At 35.0% G+C, this 27,996-nt stretch overlaps 2 protein-coding genes and 1 pseudogene across 2 annotated transcripts; all 3 read left to right on the top strand.

Moving 5' to 3' along the window:
- The first annotated feature begins 223 nt into the window (after positions 1–223).
- Or8k30b (olfactory receptor family 8 subfamily K member 30B) lies at positions 224–1,184 on the top strand. The gene is given in 2 exon segments (NM_001000311.1): positions 224–1,140; positions 1,142–1,184. Coding segments are annotated over 2 exon segments (960 nt in total).
- Or8k30-ps1 (olfactory receptor family 8 subfamily K member 30, pseudogene 1) lies at positions 11,891–12,832 on the top strand (annotated as a pseudogene).
- Positions 19,510–20,583, top strand: Or8k25 (olfactory receptor family 8 subfamily K member 25; the record flags this gene model as incomplete). Its single annotated transcript, NM_001000680.1, is given in 4 exon segments — positions 19,510–19,541; positions 19,543–20,338; positions 20,458–20,551; positions 20,553–20,583. Coding segments are annotated over 4 exon segments (953 nt in total), but the record flags the coding sequence as incomplete, so codon positions are not given.
- Between the last annotated feature and the right edge of the window lie 7,413 nt (positions 20,584–27,996).

Here is a 27,996-nt window from a genome sequence, read left to right as displayed (position 1 = left end):
CACTATTATTGGTACAGAACTAAAGATTCCTACGTATATATTTCTAATCACAACTTTGCATATGTATACATTTAGATTTATATAATGATCATTTTCCAAAATGAATTCAAATGTTAGATACGTTATTTACTCTACATTAGATAATAAAAACTTACCAAATGACTTTTGAAATCTATTGACTATGCGATGATTTCCACTCAAAACAGAATTTCTAATAAGCCCAATGGAGAGCCACAACTTCACAATGGTGACTGAATTCATCCTAGTGGGTATCACTGACTCATCCGAGCTACAGGTCCCACTGTTTGGACTATTCCTTTTCATCTATCTCATCACACTGGTGGGAAACTTGGGCATGGTCATCCTTACCATGGTGGAATCAAGGCTACAAACACCCATGTATTTCTTTCTCAGGTACCTTGCTACTACTGATCTTGGTTACTCAACAGCTGTGGGACCAAAAATGTTAAGAAATTTTCTTGTAGAACAAAATACAATATCATTTTATTTTTGTGCTGTCCAGCTGTCTTTCTTCAATATGTTTATTGTTAGTGAATTTTTTATTCTCTCTGCAATGTCTTATGACCGTTATGTCGCCATCTGTAAGCCACTCCTCTATAATGTCATTATGTCACCAAGAATGTGTTGGGTCCTGATAGCAATCACATACCTTTATAGTATATTTGTTGCTCTCATAGTAACCATAAATATCTTTTCTTCACCCTTCTGTGGCCACAATATTATCAACCATTTCTACTGTGATGGTCTTCCTTTGATATCTCTGCTCTGCTCATATAAAAAGGAAAATGAAATGATAATTTTAATTTTATCAACTATTAACTTGATTTCTTCACCACTGGTAATTCTTACCACCTATCTGCTTATTCTTAGAGCTATTTTCAGGATGAACTCTTCTGAGGGAAGGCAGAAGGCTTTCTCCACCTGTGGATCTCATCTGACAGTTGTCACTGTCTTCTACGGGACTTTGATTTTTATGTATGTGAGACCTAAGTCCAGTCCCTCCTTGAATAATGACAAGGTGGCTTCCATCTTTTATGCCCTGATAATACCCATGTTAAATCCCTTGATCTACAGCTTGAGGAATAAGGATGTAAAATATGTAAATATATGTAAAATATGTTCTTAGAAAGACAGGGAAAACCTTACAAAATATCTCCTCCTAGAACTCACATATAATTTAAGGTTATCATTATTCAATTCAAGTAAATTTAATTGCTTTATAAGTTTTGGACAATACAGTAAAAAACAATGCTTCCTTTAAGAGTAGACAGATTATACACAAAAATTAATTATCGCAGTGATTTTTAAATCTACAAAGGAGGCTTACACTGTATTAGCTTTGTTAATTTAACTTTACAATAAATTGCTTGATGTTTTCTTGTGTCTGTGTATTTATTGGTATAAAAGTGCATTATGAATATCTTTAGTATGTACATTCATGTGTTATTCATATATGTTTGTATTATCAGTGATTATTAAATGTTCTTCATCACTGTGTCAGAAGAGTGAAACCGATCATGATGAGATGAAGTTCCCAGTAATATACAAGCACACAGATACCTTCATTACACAGGGAATCTTATATCATCATGATTTCATATTATATTTCTTTTATATCATTTTTATATGAATGCTATAGAAATATTTAAAACATATTTTTAGCTGTTAAATAGTTCATAATTTCAACATATCATCTAATATTGTGTAACTCTGTGTGTGTGTGTGTGTGTGTGTGTGTGTGTGTGTGTGTGTGTTAGATGACTTTATATTTCCATGGCATCTACCAGTATTTTCCTTCTGTTTTTCATTAAATTAATGTTAACTCATTATTTACACTTCTCTTTACTGAATGATTTAATCTTGTCCTTCTAAATATAAATTCTATGTTTTTTAATATATTTATATATCAAATTATACTAGTTATTCTATATTAAATTACATAAGTATACTTACTTTTTATAGTATGTTAATTACACTAAGATTTGGGTTCTGTATGAAATGACATCCCTATAATTAATTGGAGGATGGAGGCAGAAGGATGAAGACACCAAGGACATATTGGGCTAAAGTAGTTATTCCAAGGTCTGTCTCTTAACATAAGATTACATGAAAAAAGAAACACACTCTATTCCTGTAGGAATACCTTAAATTTTGTTTGACAATCATTTTATCGATTTGAAACCAAACACCACTCATGTTATATGAGTGGAATCAAGTATAGGTTTAAATGTATCTGTGGCAAAGAAAGTTATCACCATGCTGATAATCAAAGTATAAACATATACCCAAAAGATAGTACATCATACGACAAGAACACTTGCTCTAATATGTCCATAACAACTTTATTTGTAATAGCAAGAAACCTAAATGTCCCTCAACAAAAGAATAAATAAAAGTTCTATGGACGGAATAAACTTAGTTACTAAGATCAAAGACATTCTGAAATTAGCAATCAAGTGAATGGAAGTAGAAAATATCAACCCGAATGTGGTAAATCAGACCTAGAAAGAGACATATTGTATTTCCTCACTTGTACATGGATACTAGCCATAAAGTACTGAGTAACCATGTTACAATCCACAGATCCAAAGAAATTAATAATAAGGACAGCACAAGGGAGGATGTTTGAATCTCACTCAGAAGGAGAAATAAAGTAGATATAAAGAATTGATGGGAGAAGGGGTGAGGATGAGAACAGGGGTGGAGATATGGTATGTGAGAACAGGGGTGTGGTATAAGAGAACTTAGAGAAAGAAAATTAGTGGGCCCAGGACATCTCTGGGACAAGCCAAAGACTTGGGATGATATTAATTTAACTCTAGCTGAAAGTCCTAACAGTGATGGATATCGAGTCTGAGATGGCCAGTTCCTGTAGCCAGATAGGACATCTCATAGAAGGAGGGGAACACCAAGATACCCAGAAAGACTTTGACCGAAATGTTGCCCTGCATATAAGATATGCAGGGAGAAATATTGAGCAGAATTTGAAGGAATTGCCAGGCAATGAATGGATCACCTTGAGATCTACCACATGGGACAGTGCCAGCCCCTGACACAATTAATAATTCTCTGCACTGCTGGAAGGAGCCTATCATAAGTAAAATCTGAGAGGCTTTATCCAACAGCTTCCAGAAACAGAGACCCAAAGGCAAACAATAGTCAGAGCTCAGGGAGTCATGTGGAAGAGTTGTGGAAAAATTGAGGGAGCCAGAAGGATCAAGGACACCACAAGAAGACCAACAGAATCAACTGACCTGGGATAATGTGGTTCACAGGGACCGAATCACCAATCAAAGAGTATGTATGGACTGAACCTAGGCATACTACACATATGTAGCAGACATACAGATTTGTCTTCATATTCTTCAAAGGAAAAGTCCACCAAGATGAACCATCAATTCTAAATATTTATGATCCAAATGAAGGGTATCTACATTCATAAAAAGAAACCTTACTAAAGTTCAAAATGCACATTGCACCTCACTCAATAAGTAGGAGGTTTCAAGACTCCACTCTCATTAATGGACAGAAAATGGAAAAAGATATTAAACAGAGACTTATAGAAAATAATGGAAGTTATGAACCAAATGGACTTAAAGACATTTATAGGACATTTCATCCTAAAACAAGAGAAAATACCTTCTTCTCAGCAACTCATAATATATTCTCCAAAATTGACGATATAATTGGTCACATTCCAATCGTGAGCAGATACAAGAAGATTCCAAAATCCCATGCATTCTATCAGATCACAAAGGACTAAGTCTAGTCTTCAATAACAACAAAAATGACAGAAAGCCCAAATATACATGGAAGTTGAAGAATGCTACACTTAATGATAACTGTGTCAAGGAAGACGTAAGAAAGGAATTAAAAACTGTTTAGAATTTAATGAAAATGAAAGCAAAACATACTCAAACTTGTGGGAAACAATGAAAGCATTGCTAAGAGGCTCTGAGTTCCTCCAAAAAGAAACAGGGAGAGAGCATACATTAGCCACTTGATAGCACAATTAAAAGCTCTAAAACAAAAAGAAGCAAATATACCCAAGAGGAGCAGAAGACAGGATATAATCACTCAGGGCTAAAAACAAACAAGTAGAAAAAGAAAAGACTACAAAGAATCAAGAAAACCAAGAGCTGGTTCTTTGAGAAAATCAAAATATAGAAAAACCGTTAGACACAGTAACCAGAGGGCACAGAGAGTATATTCAAATTAACAAAATCAGAAATGAAAAGGGACACATAACAACAGAATCTAAGGAAATGCAAAAAAGTCATCAGATCCTACTACAAAAGCCTATATTTAACAAAACTGGAAAATCCAGAGAAAATAGAGAATTTCATAGACAATACCAGGTATCAAAGTTAAATCAGTGTAAGACCATCTAAACAACCCCATAACTCCTAAAGAAATAGAAGTAGTTATTAAGAGTCTCCCAACCAAAAAATCCCAGGCACAGATGGGTTTAGTGCCCAATTTTATCAGACCTTCATAGAAGATCTCATACCAACACTGTCCAAGCTATTGTACAAAATAGGAACAGAAGTAGTACTACCCAATTCCTTCTATGAAGTCACAATTAAGCTTAAACCTAAACCACACAAAGACCCAACAAAGAAAGCAAACTTCAGAACAATTTCCCTTATGGATATCAATCAAATATACTCAATAAAATTATCACAAACCAAATCCAAAAACACATCAAAACAATCTCCACCATGAAAAATTAGGCTTCATTCAAGTGAGGCAGCAATGGTTCAATATATAGAAATCCACCAATGTAATCTACCATATAAACAAACTCAAAGACAAAAAGCACATGATCATTTCATTAGATGCTGAGAAAGCATTTGAGAAGATTCATGATAAAAGTCCTGGAATGATCAAAGAGTTCAAGGCCCATATCTAAACATAGTAAACACAGTAAACAACAAACTTGTACCTAACATTAAACTAAATGAAGAGAAACAAAGGAATCCCACTTAAATCAGGGACTAGACAAGGCTGCCTACTTTCTCCCTACTTATTCAATATAGTATTTGAAGTACTAGCCAGAGCAATCAGACAATAAATGGAGGTCAAAGGGATGCAAATTGGAAAGGAATAAGTCAAAATAATATTTGCAGATGATATGTTAATAAACTTAAGTGACCTCAAAACTTGATCAGAGAAGTACTTAGCCTGATAAACAACATCAGTTAAATGGCTGAGTATAAAATTAATGCCAACAACTCAGTAGTCTTCCTCTACTCAAAGGATAAAAAGGCTGAGAATGAAATTAGGGAAATGATACCCTTAAAATAGCCACAAATATTATAAAATACCTCATGTGACTCTAACCAAGCAAGGGAAAGATCTGTATGACATGATTTTCAAGTCTCTGAAGAAACAAATTGAAGAAGATCTCAGAAATACCTCCTATGCTCATAGGTTGGCAGGAGTAGTCTAGTTAAAATGGTCAATTGCCAAAAACAATCAACAGATTCAATGCAATCCCCAGGAAAATTCCAACTGAATTCTTCATAGAGCTAGAAAGAACAATTTGCAAATTCATTTGCAATAACAAAAATACCAGGATAGCAAAAACTATTTTCATTAATAAAAGAACTTCTGGGGGGTAAAAATCCCTGACCTCAAGCAGCATTGCAGAGCAGTAGTGATAAAAATTTTATGGTGTTGGTACAGAAAGAGGCAGGTAGATCAATGGAATGAAATTGAAGACACAAAAATGAACGCACACACCTATGGTCACTTGATCTTTGACAAAGGAGCTAAAACCATCCAGTAGGAAAAAAGATAGCATTTTCAACAAATGGTGCTGATTCAAGAGCAGTTCACACTGTAGAAGAATGCAAATCAATTCATTCTCATAGCCCTGTACAAAGCTTAAGTCCAGTTGGATAAATAACCTCCTCATAAAACCATATACACTCAAATTAATAGAAGAAAAGTGGGTAAGAGACTTGATCACATGGGCACTAGGGAAAATATCCTGAACAAAACACCTTTTGCTTATGCTCTAAGATCAAGTATCAACAAATGAGACCTCATAAAACTGCAAAGCTTCTGTAAGGCAAAGGACACTGTCTCTAGGACAAAACAGCCACCAACAGATTGGAAAAAATTTTTTACCAATCCTACATCTGATAGATGGCTAATATCCAATATATTCAAAGAATTCATGAAGTTAGAATTCAAAGAGTCAAATAACCTTATTAACAAATGGGGAATAGAGCAAAACAAAGACTTATCAGCTGAGGAATATGGAATGGCTGAGAAGTACCTAAAGAAATGCTCAACATCCTTAGTCATCATGAAAAGACAAATGAAACAACCCTGAGATTCCACCTCACACCAGTCAGAAACTAAGATAAAAACCTCAGGTGACAGCAAATGCTGGTGAGGATGTGGAGAAAGAGGAACACTCCTCCATTGTTTTTGGGATTGCAAACTGGTATGACCACTATGGAAATCAGTCCAGAGGTTCTTCAGAAAAGTCGACATTATCCTACCTGAGGACCCAGCTATACCTCTCCTGGGCACATATCCGAAAAATGCTCGAATATACAAAGACACATGGTCCACTATGTTCATAGCAGCCGTATTTATAATAGCCAGAAGCTGGAAAAAACCCAGATGCCCTTCACCAGAGTAATGGATACAGAAAATATGGTACATCTACATAATGGAGTATTACTCAGTTATAATAAACAATCACTTCATGAAATTCATAGGCAAATGGATTGAACTAGAAAACATCATCCTGAGTGTGGTAACCCAATTACAGAAAATCACACATGGTATGCATTCACTGATAAGTGGATATTAGCCCCACAGCTTGAATAACCCAAGATACAATCCACAGACCACATGATGCTCAAGAAGAAGTATGACTGAAGTACAGATGCCCCACTTCTTCATAAAAGGTGGAGCAAAAATATTCAAGGAAGAGGTATGGATGCAAAGTATGGAGCAGAGACTTAAGGAACGGCCATTCAGAGCCTGCCCAAAAAGCATATACAGTACATATATATATATATATATATATATATATATATATATATATATATATGTATATATCTCACCACCAAAACTAGAAAAGATTTATGAAGCTAAGAAGTACATGCTGAAAGGGGTGGGATATAGCTGTTTCCTAAGAGGCACAGCCAGGGCTTGTCAAATACAGAGGGGAATGCTAGCAGCACACCATTGTACTGACATGGAATCCCTTTGGAGGAATTAGAGAAAGGATTGAAGAGCTGAATGGGCTTGCAATCCAATAAGAACAACAATGCAAACCAACCAGAGCTCCCAGGGATTACCCCACTACCCAAATACTACACATGGACTGACGCACAGTTCCACTTGCATAAGTATGTAGAAGATGGACTTGTTGGGCACCAATAGAAGAAGCCCTTGACTCTGCCAAGGCTGAACTCGCAGTCTAAGGGAATGCCTGGGGGATGCAAAGGTGGGACTGGATGGGGAGAAGAAGACTTATAGAAAAAGGAGAGGGGAATGGTATAGAGGGGTTATTTCAGGGAAACCAGGAAAGGTAATAACATTGAAATGTAGATAAAAAATATCCAATAGAAGAAAAAATAGAAAAGAAAAAAAAAAGAAACTGTACCTATTTACCATTACTTAATTGAGAATTATTTCCTTCAGCATGATATTCTTCATGTTCATCCCTTTAACATAGCTTGCATTTTAAAATGTAGAATAACACACTATTTTTGTATATGTTATAATATTCTACTGCTTGTAAAAATGTTTTTGATGTTCATCCATGTTTGGATATTTCATTATTTACATCTTGTTATATATATTTCAAGAAACAGAATAGCACACACTTACCCTTTAGAATCTACACTCAACACTTTATAATAAGTACTTGTCAATATGAATTCTGCCTTATAAAACAAGTGAGTAAATCACAGTTGATGACTAATTGACTCTGAGAGTTTATAACCTCCAGGTACTATCTAATTAGACTTTCAAACGTTGGTTGTAATTAATAATTTTTTTGTGTGTCCTCAGGGAGAACCTCTTGGTTTAAAAACTCACAAAAATAGATATCAAGATGAAAGCTAAGAACCACAGTGGGAAATGCAGGCAGGAGTTTTACTGCAGGTAACAAACTGTCACACAGAGCTCTATAGTTCAAGAATTAGGAACATGTGGGCATCTTTTTCTGTGGTTTTAATATCTAGAGGGATCATTTGTTGCTTGGTATCTATTCTTTCTAATATTTCACAAGCCTTGGCAGCAATGATAGATCTTCATTTCTCAATTGTATCCTATTGTAAAAAGATTTTGTTGAGGTTGAGAGAGAAATACTATTAACTATCTTTTAAACATACAAAGAAATAATTTCTTAGATAAAATATTCTCTGTGTTTCTCTGTCTCTGTCTCTGTTCCCCTCATAATTTTATAAATAATAAGGAGAAAATAGATTGTAAATAAAGTGATGTAATTTTACTTAGTGAAAAAATTGATGATACAAATGTTAAGTCTATTCTTATGTGTTTTAAAGAATCTTAAATTATATTTGGTTGAATATTACCGAGTATCCCCTACAAACATTATCCTAAAGCCAAAGTGGTGGAGCATCCAGGATAAAGAAAAAAAACTAATAACAGAGTGATAGAAGAGAGAGACAGGAATTAGAAAAATATTTGATAATACATAGTATGAAAAATGCTATAATCAAACCCATTATGTTAACCTATCTTAAAGAACTGAGAAGTTAACAAGTAATTTGTTAGAGGAAAGGTATAGATGTGATCACTTTTCAATAGTTTAAATATTTACAATATGCTAAGTAAACAATTAATTAACTGTTAGTGAACTTGTTCCAATGTCAGAGGACAGGTTCATGAATCATTTCTCCCCACCCATCCTTGTGTGCTCTTGCTCAAACTCAGGCCTCCACATTAAGTAGTTTAACCTGTGGAGAGATCTCTCTGAGCAAATTCTGATTATTTATTGAGGGAAATTATTGAGTTTATATTTCACAAGGGGTATGAAAACCATTACTTGAGAGTCAAAAAATAATACTTTTCTGACAATGGAAAAACTTTTTTTTGTTTTAAATACAAATAAATTTTCTGAGATGAACTTTTGCAAAATAGCGTTCAAGTAAGCAGTGATCCAAAGAATGTATACTAAAAAATGCTTTTCTTTTCATTGAGTCCAAAAGTGTACTTAATTTTTGTCCTTTTATCATTACAATCACACTAATACAAACGAACAATGATTGCATATTATTCAGCTAGACACTAACTAATACTTATATGCTATAGATATGAAGCCTATATGTAGAGAATAGAATACCATCAAGTAACCACAATTATAACAACCTACTGCGTGAAGTGTCAGTTTAATCAAGCAGCTGTACACAGAACAGTGCCTGCTGGAGGAGTTCATTCTCTTTTACCCGCAGGATGCACTTCTTACCATGATTATCATTCTAAAGCATATTACATTTTTTTTGTATTTTCCTCAGAAAACATTAACACATATCCGTTTTGAGAAAAGGAAAATTTCATTTCATGATTTTCTTTCTGGTGCATTGGAAACACTCAGACACGGCGTACTACTTCATGTTCTACGTCATGACTGGAAGCTGTTCCGTGAGCTATCTAAACTGAAAGACTTTTATCTCCCATTGTCATCCATGCGCAGGTGCCATCTTACTGAACTAATCCTCAGTTATTTCCAAAATATAGCATTAAACGTCAGTACAAGAGCTGGTCAGCCATGCTTAGAAATACTGTGACTCAAAGTATACTATTGTAATATAATATGTCTTAATCAATATGGGATATTGAGAGCTCATTCATAAGCCAATTTTAATAAATTCTCTTTAAATTTTCGGATGGCTTTTTTATTTTTCTTGGTACTTAAATGTAGCCTGTGTGTGACACATTATGTAAGTCAAATTGTGTTTTAATAAAAAGTGTTCTTTCATAGAATCTTTAATATATATAAAGAGGACTATTTAATTTTAAATTTTCATGATTCATTTTCCTTTAATTGAACATAAATTATTTTTCCATGCAATACATTTTTATTTATTAGCATGGTATTGATAAAACAGTAATTAAAAATGAGAATAAAATATGAAAATTTGCTCTTGGCTCTTTTTCTTTCAAATGTAATCTTGCTTATTAGCAAATGTACAAAATACATTTAAGACACCAAAAAATAAGTGGAAATCATGACTGTTCCTACCTCATAGAGATGATAAATATCCTACTGTTATTTTTTGTGTTTTTTTAATTGGATATTTCCTTTTCTTACATGTCAAGTGTTATCCTCTTTCCTGATTTCCCCTCTAGAGTTCCCCTATCACTTCCCCCTCCCCCTGTCTCTATGAGAGTATTCCCCAACCCACCCATCGGCCCATTCCCTCCAATCTCCCCACTGGCTTTCTCCAACACAGGAGCATTGAGCATTCACAGGGCCAAGGGCCTCTCCTCTCATTGATGCCTGATAGGTCATCCTCTGCTACATATGTGGCTGGAGCTATGGATCCCTCCATGTGTACTCTTTGGTTGGTGGTTTATTCTCTCGGAGTTCTATGAGGTCTGATTTGTTCTTGGCTCTATGTGCTCTACAGAGTAGCAGCTTACGGCACCCCATTTTCACAGTCAACAAATTTTTGCTCATTTTTTACAGATCTAAGAAAGAAGCTAAGATCCTATTGTATATGTCATGCATATCCCATCGTAATGAAAATAATTTCAGGTCAATAGTGTATCTAGAGATTGTTTGAAATCTGTGTGTTCATTATCTTTTTTGGACTATGTTCTAGAAGCACAAGCTTGTTCAATCACTTACTTCTACTTCAGATTTTCAGAGTTCATATTGGAGACATATTGACTTTGTATATGCGAGGAAAGCATTTTATATACCTCACTTTATTTTTTCATAAAAATATTTGAACATGCTAGGAAATGTGTAAGATGATTGCACAGATATTCTTACTTACATGCTGTTAGGTTTCTTTAAATCAAGTTAATCCTAAGTGTCATGAGTAAACCTAAGCTTATTCATCAATCTGACGAATATAAAGTGTGAAAAACTACAGATATTCTATTTTATATGTTTAGATTCTATAGCTCTACACATAGAAGTAGAGTTATTTGCATTTTTAAAAGTATTTAGTAGCTATATGTACTATTATTGGCAAATATCTTATATATCATGACAAGTACATAGTGATTTAGTGCTACAATGTGATAGTATCAAAACAAGAAATAAACATATAGGAAAAATAAATTTAATAATGTTCTATCAATAACTATTGTTTAAAGATTTGATTTTTTCTTTTTCACACACACACACATATATATGTGTGTGTGTGTGTGTGTATATATATATATATATATATATATATATATCATCTATACATGCACATTTGTCTGTATTGCAACATTCTTAAAACCCAACAGTATTAGGGTTTGAGGCTGGATAAATTCTTGACTAGATATTAGGTATAGAAGGATCTTTTGTAGGTTAACTATTATCTGGTATTGATTAAAGTTACTGCTCTCAATATAGCTAGGAAAAATAAATATCATTTGTAGATAATATGATATTCTCTGATTTAAGCTTTTATTGCTACAGAAATAAAGATTAATATTTGTGTATTTCTAATCACATGTATGCATATGCAAATGTGCAGGTGTACATAAGGGTATATGTATATTTTTAATAGATTTTTTTTTCAAAAATAAATTCGAATATATGGAGATATTTTATTTAAGCTACTTTAGATAATAAAACTCAGCAAATGCCTTTTGAAATCTATTGACTGTTTAATGCTTTCCACTCAAAACAGAATTTCTCATAAACCTTATGGAGAAACGCAACTTCACAATGGTGACTGAATTCATCCTGGTGGGCATCACTGACCGCCCTGAGCTGCAGGCCCCATTATTTGGACTATTTCTCATCATCTATCTGATCACACTGGTGGGAAACTTGGGCATGATCATACTTACCATGGTGGAATCGAGGTTACAAACACCCATGTACTTTTTTCTCAGACACCTTGCTACTACTGACCTTGGTTATTCAACAGCTGTGGGACCAAAAATGTTAAGAAATTTTCTTGTAGAACAAAACACAATATCATTTTATTTTTGTGCTGTCCAGTTGTCTTTCTTCAGTATGTTCATTGTTAGTGAATTTTTTATTCTCTCTGCAATGTCTTATGACCGCTATGTTGCCATCTGTAAGCCACTCCTCTATAATGTCATTATGTCACAAAGAGTGTGTTGGGTCCTGGTGGCAATCCCATACCTTTATAGTATATTTGTTGCTCTCATAGTAACCATAAATATTTTTTCTTCAAACTTTTGTGGCCATAATATTATCAGTCATTTTTACTGTGATGGTCTTCCCTTGATATCTCTCCTCTGTTCAAATAAAATGGAAAGTGAAATGATAATATTAATTTTATCAACTATTAACTTGATTTCTTCACCACTGGTCATTCTTGTTTCCTATCTGCTCATTCTCAGAGCTATTCTCAGGATGAACTCTGCTGAGGGTAGGCAGAAGGCTTTCTCCACCTGTGGGTCTCATCTGACAGTTGTCACTGTCTTCTATGGCACTTTGATTTTTATGTACGTGCAACCTAAGTCTAGTCACTCCTTAAACACTGACAAGGTGGCTTCCATCTTTTATACCTTAATCATCCCCATGTTAAATCCCTTGATCTACAGCTTGAGGAATAAAGATGTAAAATATGCTCTTAGAAAGACAGGGAAAACCATAAAAAATATCTTCTCTTAGAACTCATATTATTTAAGGTTATAATTCGTCAAATCAAATAAATGTTATTGCTTTATAACTTACAGTGAAGAAAACATTAAAAAAACAATGTTTCCTTAAAGAGAAGACAGATTATACACATTGAGGAAATGAATTGACAGAGTGAATTTTTTTAAGTCTACAAAGGTAACATGGTGTTTTTTGGACATTAGAAATAAAATGACAGATGTCTTGAATATCTTGCATTCATTTTGTTAATTTAATTTTAGAATAAATTGCCTGTTGTTTACTTGTATCTGTGTATTTATTGATATAAAATGCATTATTAATATCTTTAGTATTTACACTCATTTTATATTCATATATATTTCTATTATCAGTGTTTTAAAAAGTTCTTTATCACTGTAATAGAATAGTGAAGACTATCGTTTTCATATTACGGTCCCAGTAATATCTGAGCACACAGATGTATCACTTTCAATATGATTGCAATAGCAATATCTAACACCATAAATTTAGTGGTTAAATAGTTCATAATTTAAACATATCTAGTATTATATAATTCTCAGTGTGTCTATGTATATGTATGTGTAGGTATCTGTATGTGTGTGTGTGTGTGTGTTTATGTGTGTTTGTGTGTGTGTGTGTGTGTGTTTATGTGGGTAGGTGTGTGCTTGTGTGTGTGTGTGGTAGTTGACTTGATTCTTTTCACAGTAGCTACCATTATTTCCTTCTGTCTTGTTATTGGATTAATCTTAATTCATTAATTCACACTTCTGTTTACTGAATGAGTTAATATTATCTTTGTTTTAAATGTAAAATATACATTTTAAATGTAAAATATAAAATATTATGAGATTATTTACTATACCAAATTATAATAACTATAATATACTAAATTATAAAAGTATATTTATGATATTAAAGTGTGTTTATTATATTAAAATTTGGCTACTGAATAAAATGCCATCCCTATAATTAATTGGATTGTGGAGGCAGATGATACCAAGGAAAACCTGGGTCAAGTAGTTAGTCTAGGGTCTATCAGTTATTATAGGATTACTTGAATAAAGAAACAAATCTTAGAACCACTCATGCAGGAATACCTTGAATTTTGCTTGACAATCATTTTATTGATTTTACTCCAATGCCTAGCTAATGCAATATTATATGAGTAGAATCAAGTATGGGCTTAAAGTATCTATGTCAAAGAAAGTTATCACCAGACTAATAATTAAATCTATAAACATTTACCCAAAAGACGGTACATGATGCCACAAGGACACTAAATCAAATATGTTCATAGCAACTTTATTTGTAATAGTAAGAAATGGAAAACAACTTAGATGTCCCTCAACCAAAGAACGAATAAAGATAATATGGTACATTTACACAGTGGAATACTACTCAGCTACTAAAACCAAAACATCTTGAAATTTGCAGACAAGTGGTGTAACTAGAAAATACCATCCCGAGTGAGGTAACTCAGACAGAAAAACATGTATTGCGCTTATTCACTTGTACGTGGATATTAGCCATAAAGTACTAGAAAAATAAGTTACAACCCGCAGATCCCAAAAAATTAAGTAATAAAGAGAGCTCACGTGAGGATATCTGAATCTCATTCAGAAGGAGAAATAAAATAGACGTAAGAAGTAAGTGGAAGATGGCATGGGGATGGGAATGGGGGTGGGGATATAGTATGTGAGAACAGGGGTATGATATGAGAGAGCTTGGAGAAAGGAAATCTGCAGGACCAAGGGCATCTCTGGGACAAGCCAGAGACGTGGGAGGATATTGGGGTGACTTTAGCTGAGACTCCTAATGGAGATAGATATGAAGTCTGAAATGACCTCCTGCTGTAGCCAGATAGGACATCTCATTGAGGGAGGGCAACATCAAGCCTCCCACAAAGCCTTTGACCCAAAATTTGCCCTGCCTATAAGATATGCAAAGAGAAAAATTGAGCAGTTTGAGGGAACGGAAAACAATGATAAGACCAACTTGAGATCCAACCCGTGGGACAGTGCCAGCCTCTGACACTATTAATGATACTCTGTCTGCTGCACATAGGAGTCTACCATAACTGTAATCTAAGAAGCATCATCCAACACCTTTCAGAAACAGATGGAGAGACCCAAAATCAAACATTAGGCAGTGCTCAGGGAGTCTTGTGAAATAGCTGAGGAAGAACTGAGAGAGCTAGAAGGGTCAAGGATACTAGGAGAAGACCAACTAATGTGGGCCAATAAGGTTTCCTGAGACTGAGCCACCAAATGAAGAGTACGCATGGACTGAATCCAGGCCTCTTACACATAAGTAGCTGATGTACAGCTTGATCTTCATGTGGGTCCCTAACAATTGGAGCAGAGGCTGTGTTTGACTCTGACTCTGTTGCCTGCTATTGGATCCCTTTCCTCTAGCAGCAGATGGAAGGAGATGCTTTTTGTCCTGAATAGACTTTTGCCAGTAGATTGGGGGGGGGGGTGGAGGGGTGAAAGAGCAGGGGAGAGGAAGCAAGGGAGTGAGAGAGAGCAACTTGGAGGAGAGGAGAGAGGGGGCTGCAATTGGGATATAAATTGAAAAAATAAATTAATTAATGGAAAAAACAACAAAATAAAAACAAAAACAAAAGCAAACAAACAAAAACTGTGCTCTGGATATGCTTGAATCTAGAATATCTTAGTGTAGTCCCTGGTAAACTAGATGAACATTTTTAAGTAGTTTAAACTGTTAAAAAATTCTACAAAAATATAATGTTTAGAACCCATAAAAATAACTAAATTTTGACATTCCTTACAGTAGAGATTAAGTCAGGGCCTTGGGCATTCTTGGATAAAGATCATCCGTCTACGAACCAAATACATACTACAAAAGTTCAAGTAAATAGCAGGAAGTTAACTACTAAAACTTAATAAAAATTCACTTCAAAAGCTTGCTAATTAGTTTGAACTCTGTTTCTGCTCAAATTAGAAGACTGCAAATCATGTCTGAGAAGGAGTTCAACATCACAAATCCTCTTGGTGATAAGAGCTAAAGTGTTTTAAATAATGCTCAAAATGTGGTTTGGCTTTGTTTGTTTGGTTTTCTTAATCAGTGAACAGTATAGTAGGAGAGGTTTTATTCTGGTACCATAGGTGTTTATGTTCCTTTCCCCATCATTTAGCACATTTTCACTTAGCTAATTTCTAACCAGACAATATGTGAGGCATAATCCCCCTGGGACATCTCCCGTGGGTTTTATCACTGATGGTTATGTAAATATAAACCAAGTGAATTAGGCGCATTCCTGGTATATTCAAACCTGCATGTGCTGTTTTCCAGGTAAGATTAAACAGCAGAATATCTGAACAATTGGGGGGAAGAACATGAGAATCTCAAACTTACTGTTCTATTTTCTTTAGGTATTTTATTTAATAAATATGTTGGTTCCTTACTGTGGCATGCAAGTCACATGTATTTATCAAATTCTATTTACACAGAATAATGCCCCACAATTAAAATCAACATTTTCTCAAAAACAAAGAAAAAATTTCTACCAACATAAATAACTGTATTCAGATTAAAGTAGTTCTTCTTAGTGTCTGAAATTTCCCTCACTAAGTAATATATTTCAAAGTAAGTATATTCATGAATGCATATTAAATATAAAATAGTTTATATTTGATATTTTATACTAGCTAGTTTATTACATTTTGATGCAAAAACTACAGTTAATAAGCCTTTAGAATTTGCATGCAACAGGATAGAGATACAGCCTCAGGTGTATGTACACACCTTCAATAATTATGACTCTTATTCAGCTAAAACAAATTAATATGAATAGCTTCTCAGCTAGGATTACAACTTTCTCACTACTTCCACAATCATGCATTCCTTTAATGTGTTTTAATCTGCTATAATTCTTTTTCATGTGTAAATAAACACATTTATTTCATGAGAAGAATAGCTCTGGTGTGACTAGAAAACACAATTTAGCAATAATCACCAATTGCCATGGATATTTACAGTCTCCTAAGACCAATAATTTTCTGGGATGATGCTTTTCCAAGCAAGGGGGTATGATGCAGCCTTCACAAGTAGTGCTGAATAATTCGGAGGATTTTTATTCACTGCACACTGATCATTTGTGTGTCTCTGTTCATCACAATTTACTGAAAAAATTGCTTCTTTGACTAGTGTTGAGAGATCTACTTATGTGTGTGCTTGTGTCTTCAAGAGTCATCAAAACTATTTCCATTTAAAATCATCATCATAAATTCTCCTCAAGGGCCTATAGCATTGCTGCCTTCAGGTTTTTAGACTCCTGAAATGTTGACAAGTGTGATTTGTATCTTGTAAGAATTAGTTCATGTGTTGAACACTGTGGATTCCAGAGAAAAAAATCAGGTTTTCAAGATTGGCAATAAGCAACCTTTTGTACCTGAACCCCCTGGAAAAGTTCCCCATCTTTTCTTGAGAGCAATAGAGTTTGCATCTCACAATAGATGTGAAAAAATTACCAGAGAGTAAGAAGATATTAAACAATAAATTTAGAATAATGACGTTTTAAAATATATTTTGTGATAGATATCACTAAACTACCTAAGAAAGTAGTGTATAAAATAAAATTTAGCTGCTTGTCTTTCTTACTGGAAAATTGCTATTCTAGTTAACTAATTCTATTAACTTTTATCAATGTAAAACAAACCAATGGAAAAGAGGAGAATAGGTGGCTTCCAGAATTTCTAGAGCTAATTATGTATGTTAATGATCTGATTTTTTTCGTATTTAATATGTGAAGAGTATATTTTTATAAAAGGATGAGCAGATGAACAGAGAAGCTACTCGGCATCATATTAGAAGTGCATTGTTTTATGCACGAAAAAGTAGGAATAAAAATAAATCACCTTTCAAATGGATGTTGAAACTAACTTCATTGTACTATATTCAGATACTAATGTGGTTCCCTTTCCTGCCTCTTGTACATGATTTATATCTTTTTCTCTTATTAAGAAAATGTTGGAACATTCATTTTAAATATTTATACTGCCACTTTCTTGCAATTTTTACTCTGATGCATAGGAATTGCTTAGGTGTACACCTCTAGAAAATGCAGTTATTGGCACTGTGTCCTGAACCTTATTGGGAAGAAGATCTTATGATAACAGGAGTATTTTCTATTATACTAATGAATCACTTCAAATGACATCTACATTTTCTTCCTCATTATGATGCTTGTGTACCACAGTCAATCAAACAATAAGGAGCAGTCACATTCATTGTTGACCTTTTAAATAGGTATTCTTTCTCAAAAATGTTGCTTACTAAAGAAAAAATTGGACAAGTCATCATAGAACCAATTTAAGTATATTTCCTTTAATTTTTAAAAGTTTCTTCATATATTCCTAGATCAATTCTGACCTATAACATATATCTTTGTTATATAAATATATTTATGAATTATATTAAAAATAACCTGTCAGTGAGTAATTATATGATGAAGGAAACATATTCAAATTTTATTATGCTAAAAATAGATACAGAGATATAATTCTAAATAGCAGACGTGTTAAATTTTACCATTGGGTGATAAAGTTAGATGCTAGGATAGCCTATGTGTTCCATGTGTTTTATGACTCGTTACTTGTTTACTCATCTTTTTAGATCCAAACAAGATCACAAGCCTCTATCCTATGGGGTATGCACATGCATGTATGAGGGGACATTTTTTAGGTAAGTTACAGTAACCAGTGACTCTTTGAATCAGTACTGATCATATTTGTGCACTGTTGTTATAGAGCACAGATTGTCATACTTAGTCTTTGTTCACCTTATTAGTAAACAGTACAAAGTCCTCTTAGTACTGTTAATGCTGAGAAAGTATTTTATTCATGATAAATTATTTTTTAAGTGTATGTTTCTGTACACTAGTTCAAGGTGCAAAATGATTGCATAGATATACTGTATGGTTTATTTGTTTTCTCAAATAAGGATAGCCCCAAATGTGATGTGCAACACTTTTTCATTAATTCACCTAAAATACATTGACTATGTGTTATGATGATGCTGTCTGTTTTAGCTATAGGTTCTACACATATTTACACATGTAACTAGAGTATCTACATTATTTAAAAACTCTCAGTAGAAGTGTGTATTATAATTGGTGTGGGTGTTATACAGCATAACAAATTATAATTATGCCAAATTATAATTCTATTCATATAAGAAATAGAATTGGGGTTGGGGATTTAGCTCAGCGGTGGAGCACTTGCCTAGCAAGCGCAAGGCCCTGGGTTTGGTCCCCAGCTCCGAAAAAAAGAAAAAAAATAGAATTAAAGGGACAATAATTTTACACAAGTCTGTGAAATTTCAACATTCTACACTTTTTAGAGATTGTTTTCACATACACCTATCGATCAAGGTTTATCAGCTTTATAATTTTAAGATTTTGAGCTATACTTATTGGAAATACTTGAAATATAGCATAATTCCCTGTCCTAGTTTTACACTAAACATAAGATAAAAATGACTTGGTAAAGAAATTACTACATGCAATGAAGTATTGCAATTGTGTATGTATGCCCCCCTTTTACAGATGGTTTCATATTCAAATATTATATAAGAAATATATAAATTTTCTTAGTTTGAAGAATGAAATCTTTCTATATATTTGAAAACTATCAATGATGCTGTTACCTCTCCTCAGAACAGGATTTATGACCATCTCTAATGGAGAAATACAATCTCACAATGTTGACTGAATTCATCCTGATGGGCATCACTTACCACGCTGAGCTTCAGGTCCCATTGTTTGGACTATTCCTCATCATTTATTTAACCTCACTGGTCGGCAACCTGGGCATGATCATCCTTACCATGATGGATTGTAGGCTACAAACACCCATGTATTTCTTTCTTAGACACCTCGCTACTACAGATCTTGGTTATTCAACAGCTGTGGGACCAAAAATGTTAAGCAATTTTCTTGTAGATCAAAATACAATATCCTTTCAGGATTGTGCTATCCAGTCAGCTTTCTTTAGTATGTTCATTGTTAGTGAATTTTTTATTCTCTCTGCAATGTCTTATGACCATTATGTAGCCATCTGTAAACCACTTCTCTACACCATTATCATGTCACAAAAAGTATGTTGGATACTAGTCACCATCCCCTATCTCTATAGTATAATTGTCTCACTTCTAGTTAACATAAAGATTTTCACTTTATCCTTCTGTGGCTACAATGTCATCAATCATTTCTACTGTGATGCTCTCCCTTTGTTATCTTTGGCCTGCTCAAATACACATGAAATTGAGGTGATAATTTTAGTCTTCTCAGCTTTTAATTTGCTTTTGTCTCTTCTCATAGTAATTGGGTCCTATCTACTTATACTTAAGGCAATTCTAAGTATTAATTCTGTTGAGGGCAAACGGAAGGCTTTCTCTACATGTGGGTCCCACCTGACGGTAGTCATTGTCTTTTATGGAACTTTGATATTTATGTATTTACAACCTGCATCCACTCACTCTATTGACAGTAATAAAGTGACTTCCATCTTTTTTTTTTTTTTTGGTTCTTTTTTTTTTTTTCGGAGCTGGGGATTGAACCCAGGGCCTTGCGCTTCCTAGGCAAGCGCTCTACTACTGAACTAAACCCCAACCCCGTGACTTCCATCTTTTACACCCAGGTTATTCCTATGTTGAATCCCTTAATATACAGCTTGAGGAACAAAGATGTAAAAGATGCCCTTAAAAAAAACAATGGAGAAAGTACACAATCTTGTCTCGTACAATTTTTATATTGTTAAAAGTTATGTAAACTAACAATAGAAACAGTGAAACAAGTAGCCATCAAAGGAAAGCAGAAGATATACTCTTTAAAAGGAATGAATTCTTTGTGTGAGTGAGAAGAATAAGAATTGTTAGAAAGATTTAAATGGCTATTGTATTTTGAATATTATAATATATTATTCAATATAAACATGTCTCTGTTTTATTTTCTATAGACCCACTCCTTTAATTTTAACATTTTTACACATCTATTAGCTCACTTAAAAGAAAACTTGAGCATTATATCAAGTGAAATATACTGCTTAGATATTAAGACCACATTCATATTAATGTACTTGTCTACCCCTATTGTAACCAGGCACAATGCTCTGATCTCTCCTTGTTCCTTGCACTATATATGAGTCCAATGGTATATATTAGCTTAATGCATTTATTGCTTATACACAAATTAGTTTTAATCTATCATTTAAATTTGCCTAATTAAGAGTATATATGTATATGTGTATGTGTGTTTGTGTGTGTGTGTGTGTGTGTGAGTGTGGTGTGTGTATGTATGTATATATGTATATATGTATATATGTATATATGTATATATGTATATATGTATATATGTATATATGTATATATGTATATATGTATATATGTATATATGTATATATGTATATATGTATATATGTATATATGTATATATGTATATATGTATATATGTATATATGTATATGTGTATATGTGTATATATGTATATATGTATATATGTATATATGTATATATGTATATATGTATATATGTATATGTGTATATGTGTATATATGTATATATGTATATATGTATATGTGTATATGTGTATATGTGTATATGTGTATATGTGTATATGTGTATATGTGTATATGTGTATATATGTATATATGTATATGTGTATATGTGTATATGTGTATATGTGTATATGTGTATATATGTATATATGTATATATGTATATATGTATATTTGTATATTTGTATATTTGTATATTTGTATATATGTATATAAGTATCTGCTTCAAATATATATATATTTGAGTGAATAGACTGCATGTAGTAGATAAATTGAGTTCTCTAGGCAAGCATCATTATTTTGCTCTTCTCCTATTACTAGCTTAATCATAACTCCCTACTCCCCATTACTCTGTAATGGGTAGATTATGTTTAGTTTATGTACAAATGTAATATCTGTTTAAAGGTCAGATGCTAACATTTGACCATCTAATGAAAAGTATACCTTATAAAGTGATGGCAGAAAGATAACAACTTCAAGATAAGCCTTTGAAACACAGTTATTGGAGGCCAATCTAGGATATAAAAGATGATTTTAAAATGAGATATTAGTAGCACTAATGAATGAAACACTTTAAGTTTGTTTTACATTGAACTATTGATATACAATAAAACTTAAATAAATACAATGTCAGCTAAATGGTGCTGAATTAAACTAAAATATGTTTTTGTGGCAAAGAAATTATTTTTTTCGTATTTTTTCTAATATCCTTTTTTTTATTAACTTGAGTATTTCTTATTTACATTTCGAGTGTTATTCCCTTTCCTGGTTTACAGGCCAACATCCCCCTAACCCTTCCTCCTCCCCTTCTTTATGGGTGTTCCCCTCCCCATCCTCCCCCCCATTGCCGCCCTCCCCCCAACAATCATGTTCACTGGGGGTTCAGTCTTAGCAGGACCCAGGGCTTCCCCTTCCACTGGTGCTCTTACTAGGATATTCATTGCTACCTATGAGGTCAGAGTCCAGGGTCAGTCCATGTATAGTCTTTAGGTAGTGGCTTAGTCCCTGGAAGCTCTACTTGCTTGGCATTGTTATTCATATGGGATCTCGAGCCCCTTCAACCTTTCCAGTTCTTTCTCTGATTCCGTCAACTGGGGTCCTGTTCTCAGTTCAGTGGTTTGCTGCTGGCATTCTCCTCTGTATTTGCTCTATTCTGGCTGTGTCTCTCAGGAGAGATCTACATCCGGCTCCTGTCTGCCTGCACTTCTTTGCTTCATCCATCTTGTCTAATTGGATGGCTGTATATGCATGGGCCACATGTGGAGCAGGCTCTGAATGGGTGTTCCTTCTGTCTCTGTTTTAATCGCAAAGAAATTCTTTATCACAGTAAAATATCACTAGCAAATAATGTTATTTATAACCTATGTATCTAATCATGCCTTGATATCCTTGGGGTAAAGATTGAACCAGGTCTTTGGGCATGCATAACAGATAATTGAGCGCTTCCAGAACCACATCTCTAGCTTGAAAACCATACAGCTAATACAAAATTAACATAGAACTCTATTTCCGTTAATATTAATACTTATAAAACCAAATTAATATTTAAAAATTCGCCAATAGCTTGAATATTCTTTTTACCTCTAAGGAGAAAAATAACAATCGTATTTGAAAAATTATTTGACAGGACAAGTCATCATGGATTTATTGATCTAAGTTTTTTAATTTTTCTTTTTTAATTTAAATTAGTTTATTTATTTGCATTCCATTTATTGCCCACCTCAATCCCACCTCCCATAGTTTCTCATCCCATTCCTCCTCCCACTTGCCTCCTAGAGGGTGATCCCCACTCAATCAGGCCTCTCTCTTCCCTAGGGCCTCAAGTATCTCAAGGATTAAGTACATCTCTCACTGAGTACAGACCAGGCAGACCTCTGCTACATATGTACCAGAGACCTCAGACCACCCCATATATGCTTATGGTTGATGGCTCAGTTTCTGAGAGCTCCATGGGGTTTGGGTTAGGTGAGACTGTTGGTCTTCCTATGCGGTCACTTTCCCTTTCAGCTTCTTTAATCTTTCCCCTAATTCAACTTCAGTTCAATGAGTGGGTGTAAATATTTGCTTCTATCTCAGTCAGCTGCTGGTAGGACCTCTCAGAGGACAGCCATGCCAGGCTCCCATCTGTAAGCATATAATAGCATCAGAAATAGTATCAAATCTTGGTGTACACCCCAACCCCCAAATACGATGGATTCCAAGTTGGGCAGGTCACTGTACTGCCTTTCCTTCAGTCACTTCTCCATTTCTGTCCCTGCAGTTCTTTTAGACAGGAACAATTCTGGGTCAGGAATTTTGACTATGGGCTAGTAACTCTGTCCCTACGCTTGAGGCCCAGTCTATCCACTGAAGGTGAACTCTTTGAGTTCCCTTTCCCCTATATTGGTCATTTTGACTAAGGTCATCCCCAATGAGTCCTTAGATTTTCTCAACTTCTGGGTCTCTGATACTTTCTAGAAGGTCCCTACACCTCTCACTCCTGGAGTCTCCTTATTTCCTTTCATTCACTTGGCCGCTGTGGCTTCTCTCCAGTCTCATCCCCCCATATCTGAACCTGCACTCCTTTTCCCCTCAATCTCCTTCTGCTTCCCTTTTCCTATCCAGGTCCCTCCCTCCCTTTGCCTCATGATTATTTCCTTCTCTGTTCAAGGTAGGATTGAGGAATCCTCACTTGAATTTCTGCTTCTTACACTTCTTATACTCTGAAGGTTTTTCCCTAGGTTTTCTAAATTTTTGTCTAATATCTAATTATCAGTGTGTATATACCATGCATGTTGTTTTGGGTCTGAATTACATCACTCAAGAAGATATTTTAAGGTTCCATCCAATTGTCTGCAAAATTCATGATGTCATCATTTTAATTGGTGGGTAGTATACTTTTGGGTAAATGAACCACATTTTCTGTATCCATTCTTTGATGGAGGAACAACTGGGTTATTTCCAGCTTCTGACTATTACAAAGCACGATGCTATGAGCATGGCACAGCAAGTGTCCTTGTGGTGTGATGAAACATCTTTTGGGTATATACTCAAGAGGGGTACAGCTGAGGTTTCAGGTAGAACTATTTCCAATGTTCTAGGAAGCACCAAATTTATTTCCTGAGTGGTTGTACCAGTTTACAATCCTACCAGCGATGGAAGACTGTTCCTCCTTCTCCTCACCCTCACTACCATGTGAGATCACTTGAATTTTTTATCTTAGCCATTCTAACTGCTATAAGGCACAATCTCAGGTTCATTTTGATTTACATTTCTCTGACGACTAAAGATTTTGAACATCTATTATTGTTTTCTTTTATTGGATATTTTCTTTCTTTGCATTTCAAATGCTATCCCCTTTCCTAGCTTCCCTTCCAGAAACCCCCCAATCTATCTCCCCTACTCCCTGCTTCCATTAGAGTGTTCCCCCACCCACCCACCACACTCCCCCACTTCTGCCTCCCCACCCTGGCATTCCCCTACACTAGGGCATTGAGCCTTCACAGGACCAAGGGCCTTTCCTCCCACTGATGCCATACAAGGCCCATTCTCTGCTACATATGTGACTGGAGCCATGTGTCGTCACATATGTGCTTTAGTCCCTGGGAGCTCTGGGGTGTCTGTTTTGTTGATATTGTTGTTCTTATGCGGTTGCAAGCCCTCTCAACTACCTCAGTCCTTTTGGAAACTCCTCTACTGAGGACCCCCTTCGCATCCATTCAAGATTTTCTGTTGTGAATTCTCTGTTTATCTCTGTTGGCCATTTTAATTGGGTTATTGAGTTTTGAAGTTTAAATTCTTGAAGTTTATATATATATATATATATATATATATATATATATATATATATTGGATATTAGCAATCTGTCATATCTAGGGTTAGTAAAAAAAATTTCCCAATCTGTAGTTTTCCAATTTGTTCTGCTGACTGTGTCTTTTACCTTACAGACTGTCAGTTAGATCACCTACATTTATTGAAGATACTTTTTTCCACTATATGGTTTGGGCTTCTTTGTCCATGCATGTATCGGTTTACTTCTGGTATTTCATTTCAAATCCATCGATCCACCTGTTAGTCTTTGTACAAATAACATGTGGTTTTTATAACTTTTACTTTGTAGTACAGTTTGAGATCAGGGATGGTGATTACACCGGATGTTCTTTTATTGTTATGAATTGTTTTGGCTCCCTTTGGTTTTTTGTTTTCTGTATGAAGTTGAGAATTGCTCTTTCCATGTCTATGAAGAATTATGTTGGAATTTTAATGGGGATTGCATTGAATCTACGGATTGTTTTTGTAAGAGGGCTTTTTTCACTATGTTAATCCAATCCTTGAGAATGGGAGATCTAGGCATTTCAGAAGACTTCAATTTTTTTCAGAAATTTGAATTCTTGTTATACAGATCTTTCAATTGCTTGGTAAGAATCACACCAAGATGTTTTATACTACTTGTGACTATTTCGTAGAGTTTCTTTTTTTAAACTGGTAACTTTTAAAATTTTTTAAAAAACTGGTAATACTTTTTTTCCTCCATCTTTATTAAATTGGGTATTTCTTTTTTTTTTTTTGTATGTCTGGCTTATTTTTATTTAACATGATAATCTTCCATTCCTTCCGTTCCTGCAAATGACATAACTTCATTCTTCACTATGGCCAAAGGACCCTCCATTGTTTATATATACAGTTTATATATACTGTGTTTTCTTTTTTTTTTTTTATTAACTTGAGTATTTCTTATATACATTTCGAGTGTTATTCCCTTTCCCGGTTTCCTGGCAAACATCCCCCTCCCCCCTCCCCTTCCTTATGGGTGTTCCCCTCCCAACCCTCCCCCCATTGCCGCCCTCCCCCCATAGACTAGTTCACTGGGGGTTGTCTTAGCAGGACCCAGGGCTTCCCCTTCCACTGGTGCTCTTACTAGGATATTCACTGCTACCTATGGGGTCAGAGTCCAGGGTCAGTCCATGTATAGTCTTTAGGTAGTGGCTTAGTCCCTGGAAGCTCTGGTTGCTTGGCATTGTTGTACTTTTGGGGTCTCGAGCCCCTTCAAGCTCTTCCAGTTCTTTCTCTGATTCCTTCAATAGGGGACCTATTCTCAGTTCAGTGGTTTGCTGCTGGCATTCGCCTCTGTATTTGCTGTATTCTGGCTCTGTCTCTCAGGAGCGATCTACATCCGGCTCCTGTCGGTCTGCACTCCTTTGCTTCATCCATCTTGTCTAATTGGGTGGCTGTATATGTATGGGCCACATGTGGGGCAGGCTCTGAATGGGTGTTCCTTCAGTCTCTGTTTTAATCTTTGCCTCTCCCTTCCCTGCCAAGGGTATTCTTTTTCCTCATTTAAAGAAGGAGTGAAGCATTCACATTTTGATCATCCGTCTTGAGTTTCGTTTGTTCTAGGGATCTAGGGTAATTCAAGCATTTGGGCTAATAGCCACTTATCAATGAGTGCATACCATGTATGTCTTTCTGTGATTGGGTTAGCTCACTCAGGATGATATTTTCCAGTTCCAACCATTTGCCTACGAATTTCATAAACTCGTTGTTTTTGATAGCTGAGTAATATTCCATTGTGTAGATGTACCACATTTTCTGTATCCATTCCTCTGTTGAAGGGCATCTGGGTTCTTTCCAGCTTCTGGCTATTATAAATAAGGCTGCGATGAACATAGTGGAGCACGTGTCTCTTTTATATGTTGAGGCATCTTTTGGGTATATGCCCAAGAGAGGTATAGCTGGATCCTCAGGCAGTTCAATGTCCAATTTTCTGAGGAACCTCCAGACTGATTTCCAGAATGGTTTTACCAGTCTGCAATCCCACCAACAATGGAGGAGTGGTCCTCTTTCTCCACATCCTCGCCAGCATCTGCTGTCACCTGAGTTTTTGATCTTAGCCAATAGCACTGGTGTGAGGTGAAATCTCAGGGTTGTTTTGATTTGCATTTCCCTTATGACTAAAGATGTTGAACATTTCTTTAGGTGTTTCTCAGCCATTCGGCATTCCTCAGCTGTGAATTCTTTGTTTAGCTCTGAACCCCATTTTTTAATAGGGTTATTTGTTTCCCTGCGGTCTAACTTCTTGAGTTCTTTGTATATTTTGGATATAAGGCCTCTATCTGTTGTAGGATTGGTAAAGATCTTTTCCCAATCTGTTGGTTGCCGTTTTGTCCTAACCACAGTGTCCTTTGCCTTACAGAAGCTTTGCAGTTTTATGAGATCCCATTTGTCGATTCTTGATCTTAGAGCATAAGCCATTGGTGTTTTGTTCAGGAAATTTTTTCCAGTGCCCATGTGTTCCAGATGCTTCCCTAGTTTTTCTTCTATTAGTTTGAGTGTGTCTGGTTTGATGTGGAGGTCCTTGATCCACTTGGACTTAAGCTTTGTACAGGGTGATAAGCATGGATCGATCTGCATTCTTCTACATGTTGCCCTCCAGTTGAACCAGCACCATTTGCTGAAAATGCTATCTTTTTTCCATTGGATCGTTTTGGCTCCTTTGTCAAAAATCAAGTGACCATAGGTGTGTGGGTTCATTTCTGGGTCTTCAATTCTACTCCATTGGTCTATCTGTCTGTCTCTGTACCAATACCATGCAGTTTTTATCACTATTGCTCTGTAATACTG

Source organism: Rattus norvegicus, chromosome 3, assembly GCF_021556685.1.
Source record: "Rattus norvegicus strain SHRSP/BbbUtx chromosome 3, alternate assembly SHRSP_T2T, whole genome shotgun sequence".
In the NCBI taxonomy this organism is placed as follows: Eukaryota; Metazoa; Chordata; class Mammalia; order Rodentia; family Muridae; genus Rattus; species Rattus norvegicus.
This window is presented reverse-complemented; position numbering and strand designations above follow the sequence as displayed.